The 7,492-nt window shown below is 42.3% G+C and overlaps 1 protein-coding gene across 2 annotated transcripts in view; it reads left to right on the forward strand.

Moving 5' to 3' along the window:
• The window catches only part of LOC147615645 (calmodulin-binding protein 60 D-like), a 35,169-nt gene extending 27,918 nt beyond the window's left edge, over positions 1-7,251 (forward strand). For both annotated transcript variants that reach the window (XM_086778187.1, XM_086778188.1), the window contains 5 exons: positions 4,933-5,423; positions 5,516-5,676; positions 5,775-5,981; positions 6,070-6,316; positions 6,396-7,251. In XM_086778187.1, coding sequence (XP_086634313.1) covers positions 4,933-5,423; positions 5,516-5,676; positions 5,775-5,981; positions 6,070-6,316; positions 6,396-7,036 — 1,747 coding nt within the window. In that variant the 3' untranslated portion in view covers positions 7,037-7,251. The remainder of the gene's footprint in view (positions 1-4,932; positions 5,424-5,515; positions 5,677-5,774; positions 5,982-6,069; positions 6,317-6,395) is intronic.
• Positions 7,252-7,492: the final 241 nt, after the last annotated feature.

Consider the following 7,492-nt stretch of genomic DNA (forward strand, 5'->3'; position numbering starts at 1 on the left):
GTAATCCCCTGACCCGTCACCCATTGGGCGCTGTTATTCAATGTAAGCAGTATTCCTTCCTCCTCCTTTGTCATCCACGAGGCCACTACAAACAACTACAACAATATATTAACAAATTGCTAGCCGATTATTTCTCCTCAGTGGATTTTTGGTGTGGATCCTTCCAACTCTAGGCCCTCAACAAGTCCATGATTGGGTGTAACATGCAACTGCTGGTATGATCATGTAACGCACAGGAAGGCTTTCTGTCCTAATCGACCCACTTAAGGCCCCCTCGCACAAGAAAGAGTATTTGCTTTATTGCTTTGGAGAACTTCTTTACAATGCAGAAAACTTACCAAAGATGGTTGACTGAGGAATACGAAACGTAAGGACGATGTAGACCAAACGTCGACTGAACCATCAAATGGATTGAAGACAATTGCGAAGCCACTTTGGAGAGCCTTATGCACACCTAGATTTGGTGAGGGAGATGCAAGAATGAACGTTGAATGTTGAAGATGTTAAATTTGTAGCAATGTGATGAGCTATGGTGGATCAAATGCTAGAATCTACATCATTAGAAAAGAGATTAGATGATAAGACGTGATTAGTTAGCAATTATCTGATAGCTTAATGTAGGCATGGATAATAAAAACCTAGCAAATTCTCATTAGGCCAATGTCTTAATTTATAGAGTTTACATCCAAGCATCTAATCTCACTGATCTCTCCTTGATTCACTTCACCTCTTTTGCTTGATTCTCTCCACCTCTTCCCAGAATATCTCCACACCTCCTAAATCTTCCATGCTACCCTTTATTCTTTCCGAGTAGATACTTCTCACCTTTTCATAGCTTCTCTCACATTTATAGTTTCTCTTTTACAGCCTCTTGCTAAGGGCTTGTTCCCGCACACACCCTATTCACTTGTATATTTCAACACCTCCCCTCAAGTGAATACTCCTAGCACACCTGGACCCTATACCAAGTTTCCCTCTTACTTGGTAGTCCGCGACCAGTACCTCAAGTCCCTAAACTCATAGTCTTTGACACTCTCTCTCTCTATGTGTCCAAGGCTACTACAAGTGCCCGTGACCTTGACTAAAGTGCTCACACATACATCTACCACATGGCCTACATCATCGGTGGCTCAGAGGTGGTTTTACTTTGTTGGGACAGGTTACATTGGGTTATGGGATTTCTCCCTCTCTCTCTCTCTCTCTTAAAAAAGATGATCTGACTCCACTTCCTTATTTAGGAGCCTCCATGAAGTTTGTCGTCGTCGTTCCTTCTCCACTGGGTTTGCTGTAGCAGTCTCTTGCCATGTGTCCTGGCTTCCCACAGTTGTGGCAAGTGAAGGTCCTTCCTGCTACTCTGCCTCTTTCTCGTCCTCGAGAAAATCCTCCTCGAGAGTGAAGAATACTTTTTCTTCTCCAGTTGTTGAGTCCAGCCATTTCTTCTCTTTGACTCTGGTCTCTTGTTCTAGTAGAGCTCCTTCTATCTCGTGCAGCTTCAATTCAGGTACATTCTTTAATGTTCCTACAATGTTGTCATATTCACCTTTGCCCACACTCTTAAGAAGCACTGCTAGTGCCTCATCATCTTCTACCTTTTTGCCAATGGCTGCCAGTTGTTGCTTAATGCTTTTATATTTGTTCAAGTGTGTGATTAAAGGTTCACTTTCCTTCATATCCAGTTTGTAGAATTACATTAACAGATTTATCTTTGAATTTTTTGCTTGAGTGCCAAATAATTTATTGAGTTCATCCCATGCATCTTTTGCCCATTGTATCCCTGTGATGTGATGAATGATTTCATCATTTAAACTGAGTGCGATAAGTCCTAATGCTTTCTCATTCTTGCTCTTCCACTCATTTTTCCTACTCACCTGTGGGCATTCATCTCTTCCCTCAACTAGCCCACACAGATTTTTCCTCATGAGCAGATACATGGTTTTTGTTTGCCATGTATAAAACTGCTCCCCATTAAATTTGGCTAGCTCTTGTGCCGTACTCATGATGATGTGAAGGGGGTCTTACCTCTTGATCCAATTCAAGATTCAAGGACAGTGTCTACCCTTTTACAACTCAATCTGGTATTTAGGTGATGATTATAACATATTTATCAGCATAAATTCACTAGAAATTACATTAAACCAAGGGTAACAAATCTGTACTGAATGGTTGGAGTATCAAATCATCTCCGAATTGCAATTGGAAGTTAAAGGGATCTGTATCAGATACCCAATGATTAATTTGAACGTGGCTAAAAAGTTTTGGGCCAATTTTATGTGTGAAGGGAGAGAGCTCCTCCACCAGCTGGGAGTACAGAGGCTAATTGAAAAAGAGGTTAAAAAAACTTGATTATCTACTAATCTTGATTAGCTAGGTGATTAGCAAGATAATGGACTCATAAATTTGATGGATTCTAAGCTAGGCTCTGATACCATGTTAAATTTGTAGCAATGTGATGAGCTATGGTGGATCAAATGCTAGAATCAACATCATTAGAAAAGAGATTAGACGATAATTAAGACGTGATTAGTGAGCAATTAACTGATAGCTTAATGTAGGCATGGATAATCAAAAACCAACAAATTCTCATTAGACCAATGCCTCAATTTATAGGGTTTACATCCAAGTATCTAATCCCACTGATCTCTCCTTGATTCACTCTACCTCTTTTGCTTGATTCTCTCCACCTCTTCCCAGAAAATCTCCACACCTCCTAAATCTTCTCATGCTACCCTTTATTCTCTCTGAGTAGATACTTCTCACCTTTTCACAGCTTCTCTCACATTTACAGTTTTTCTTTTACAGCCTCTTGCTAAGGGCTTGTTCCCGCACACACCCTATTCACTTGTATATTTCAACAGAAGAGAGCTTGCTGCCTTGGACTTGAGCACAATGAAGTGCTTGGCTGAGATGATGTATGCATAAGCCCTAAGACTCAATCACACATACGTGTTTACAGCTGAATTTATGAAAGAACGAGATGATTTAGTCAATGGTTTGAGGGGCTTTTTATATATGAACATTTGCTGATCTTTGATGGAAATGGCAAGATGCATGATAAAAGATAAAGAGTTGCCATGCAAGTTTTGCCTTGAGGCGCATTCTATGGGCAACTCACGTACTCCACGAAGGCCTTGAAGACTATCACAGCATTTGAGGCTTGGCATGAGTGTAAGCCCGAAGCTGATTACTTTTGTGTGTTTTGTAGCTTGGCATATGCACATGTACCACACAAGAAAAGGACCAAGCTGAATGATAAAGCTGCGAAATGTATTTTTGTGGGTTACAACTTACAGTCATGAGATTAGAGGTTACAAGATTTTATGATCTCTCTAGCCACAAGATTATCACTAGCAGGGAGATCATATACATCCACACATAAGCAAGTTGTTGCTGAAGGGTTGGTTCAGCCACTTGCATCTACACATAAGTAAGTTGGTGGTGGTGACCCAGTTGACTTGTTTCGTCAAGTGACATTCCCACATTCTAAATTTTCTGAACAGCAGGGTTGAGGACAGCAAACACCTCTGGATGAGCTTGGAAATCAGCCCGCCAATGAGCCCTTTGGTCATACAGTTGTTGATGAAGCTATAAGGGATGAATGGACAGCCATACAAGAGGCTAGAACAGTGCCTAGATGGCCGATTCGTACCCTCAAAGGAAGCAAGCTCCTTTTGAGAGCAGGACAAGAGCGGCAAGAAGAGGTGAATCTAGCAGGCATGAAGTGGATTATACTTGCTTGGGTAGTATGGTAGTAAGTATGATTTTGAGGAACCATTTTCTTACGAGCAAGCTCATGGCAATGAGCATTGGGAGTCAGCCATGCAGGATGATTATAGTTCGATACAGAAAAACAATACTTGGGAACTAGTTGACTTGCCTCCAGGCAAGAATGTGATTGGTACGAAGTGGGTGTGTACAAAAACAAGATGGATTCATTGATAGGTACAAGGCAAGGCTAGTTGCAAAAGGTTATTCCCAAGAGAAGGGGATATGATGAAACCTTTGCCTTTACTTCAAAAATGATAACCATTCGCACAGTCGCTGCGTTGGCAGCTCACCATCGTTGGAGTATGCGTCAGATGGATATAAAGACATAAGCTTTGAACGAAGCTTTCCACAAAGCTTTGGGCTTGATGATTGATCTACTCTGTACTTATACATTTCTACTACAAGGGAGATATACACATTTTGTAGTGGACATGTATGTAGGAGTTCGGCTTTATTAGTGCTAGGCACACTAGGCCTTAGTTTGATTGTTGTTAAACCTTATAGCACTTTAGCCACATTTGGCACACATTGCTTGGACCCCTTTTGGGCCTTTTTTAAAGGTGTTAAACCTTTTGTTAATGATTATTCTCTCATCACTCTTACGTGAGAGCTATCACCGCCAACTTGAGCTCCTCTCTGTGTTTGTGCAACTACTGTGCCTTTCAAGCTTTCCATTGCTTCTGAATTGCTTTGCCAACAGTCTGGTGGAAACTGAAGCTCTTGTAGGCGATCTAGCAGTTTGGATTGGGGGACGGAGTCGAAGGTCTCACAAAAATCCATGAAACAACAGTATACTTTTTGCTTCCATGCCCTCACCTCCTAAATTATGGCTCGGAGAGTAAATATACGATTTAAAGGAAAATAGTTCCTCTTGAAGCCTTCCTGGCTGGTGGCCTCTGGCCCTCTTTCTCTCTCTGCCAAAAAGCTAATCTTAGTCTCCAATACTCCTCATATTTTGGCCATTGTGTGGCCTATCATGATGGTCCTGTAGAGAGAGAGAGAGAGAGAGAGAGAGAGAGAGAGAGAGAGGCTTTCTGAAGTGCCTTGATGAATTCCTTTAATCTCTCTTGTGTTTCTTGTCAATTAAGTAATACTCTCAAAATTGGCTGTATCAACATGCATGAGATCTTTTAAGATGCATGACTTCCCTGTTTATTTGAACTGCAGAACTCCTCCAAGACAAATACAAGAGTCACATGTGTCAGACTTGCGCCTTATTTTCAGGAATAAACTTGCCCTTCCTTTGTTTACTGGTGGAAAAGTTGAGGGAGAGCAAGGTTTGCCTATACATATTGTTCTTGAAGATGCAAGCACTGGGCAGGTTGTTACAACAGGGGTGGAATCTGCTGCCAAACTAGAGGTGGTGGTTCTTGATGGAGACTTTGCTAATGATGACGATGAATGGACAGCAGAAGATTTTGAAAATCATGTGGTCAAAGAGCGGGATGGGAAGAGACCCCTTCTAACAGGGGAGTTGTTTATCACACTGAAGGAAGGGGTTGGTACTCTGGGTGAGTTGACGTTCACAGACAATTCAAGCTGGATCCGAAGCAGGAAATTCAGGCTAGGAGTGAGAGTAGCCTCTGGGTTCTGTGAGGGCATTCGCATCCAAGAGTGCAAGACAGATGCCTTCACTGTCAAAGATCATAGAGGGGAACGTAAGTTCTGTCTCTTGCTCTCTCTGCTTTGATCCCCCTCTTCTTTAGAGTTTGGTTATTTGCATGATATGCTTAATTTTTGTGCTTTTCAGTTTACAAAAAGCACTACCCACCAGCTTTAAGTGATGAGGTGTGGCGATTAGACAAGATCGGTAAAGATGGAGCTTTCCATAAGAGGCTCCAACAGAATGGTATCAAGACTGTAGAAGACTTTCTCAGATGCTATGTGATGGATCAACAAAAGCTGAGAAATGTAAGGGTTTAATATTCATTTGGTTTCATGATTCTTCCAGGAAAATAATCTGAGGGTTTTCTAGGAGCCCTTGGTAACAGATGCTTCTTTTTATCCAGACCCTAGGAAGCGGTATGTCAAACAAGATGTGGGACGCTACTGTGGAACATGCAAAGACGTGTGTCCTCAGTGGCAAGCTGTATGTCTTCTATGCAGACAGTTCACATAGTGTCGGTGTCATATTCAATAACATTTATGAGCTTATGGGTGTGACTTCAAGTGGTCATCACTACAAATCTGCTGAGTCTCTTACAGAAAATGAGAAGGTACCTTGTCCACCTTAACGTGTTATTCTGGGCAATTAAGGGGCTAAGCTCAGTTGTAGTTTCAATTGGTTACCCTTCATGTCTACAGGTGTATGTGGATAAGCTGGTAAAAGTCGCCTACGAGAATTGGTCCAGTGTCACAGAGTATGATAGTGGAGCCCTTGCTTCTGAAAATACATACAAACATCCAGTCATGTATAGTGATAATGAGGGCTCGACCACTGTTGGAAGCTCCAGTGGGCTCAAGGAACAGTCTTTGATGTACAGTCAGCCAGTGGGTTTCCCTCAGCAGCCAAGGCATTTCCAAAGCACACCTACTGTCACAAACACTCCAGGTAAGCTTCCGTCTTGATTAAGAAGAAAATATCCAGCATGTGATCGCATCTAAGTACTAAAATGGCACAGTTATTGCAGCTGGTGGTGGTATACATCAGCTTTACAACTACAATGCAGAAACTTCTGCAAGGTATGGCAGTCAGGATCATCAACTTATTCAAGGCAATCAGGTGTTCAGCACAGGAAACAATCCACCTAATCAATCTTCCTCAAATATGCCTCTTCAAGGCTCTTTCTCTGCTGGCAACGAGGCTTCCGTCACCGGTCTTGCTCTTGGGCCCTCTCAGTCCGTAGTATCCAGATCTTTTGGTCTTCAATCTGCTCCATCTCAGCAAGCATTCCAGGTAGGCTCTGTTGAATGGCAACGCATTCGAGCACAAGATCCTACGACTCCTGCTGTTGATCACTTCTTTACAGAAGAGGACATCCGGGCAAAGACTGTAGAGCTCTTAGGATATGAGGACATGCAGCAACTCCTAAGGTTTCAGCAGTACTCAGCTCTTCCAGAAAATTATCAACTGCAAGGAGAGGACGCATTGTTCTCAGGATTTACACCATCTCCTGCTGTGTCCTATGGTGAAGATGGAGTCCGTTCTTCTGGGAAGGCTTATGTGGGTTGGCTGAAGCTTAAAGCAGCTTTACGCTGGGGTATTTTCATCAGAAAGATTGCAGCCAAGAAGGCAGTGAAAAGGGCTCAGCTTGAGGAGTTGGAAGAATGATGGCTGTGGGCACTGTTGGTGTGTTTTCCCAGCAGCTCAGACCCTGTTTTCATATGTATATTTTCCTTCCCTGAAGGCCCTCATGTCGGATGTAGTAACTGTAACAGGTAGCTACCAGATGTGTTTGCACTCACAATGACTGATGGAAGATCAAATTAGAGTTTCTAATTGTGTTTCCAGAATTAGAGAAAATGCAGAAAACTTATGTTTGCACCCGTGGCTGATGGTAGAACAGATTACATCTGCTAATCATGCATGTCGAATTAGAATTAATGTAGTGAGCACTCCTTAGTAGGACCTTTATGTAGTTGCCATCAAATGGTTTGTCTCTCTTTTTGGTATTATCACTCCTAGTTATTTCTCTTTGCCAAGTCTTAGACCCCTTCAGAAAGAACTTATCTGTCCAGGCCCATAGAGCTCAAGGGCATGCAGACCATGGTTCAGAGGGACGAACTG

The sequence above is a fragment of the Cibotium barometz genome, chromosome 39 (genome assembly GCF_041138505.1).
Source record: "Cibotium barometz isolate CiBa-2024 chromosome 39, ASM4113850v1, whole genome shotgun sequence".
NCBI classification, from domain to species: Eukaryota; Viridiplantae; Streptophyta; class Polypodiopsida; order Cyatheales; family Cibotiaceae; genus Cibotium; species Cibotium barometz.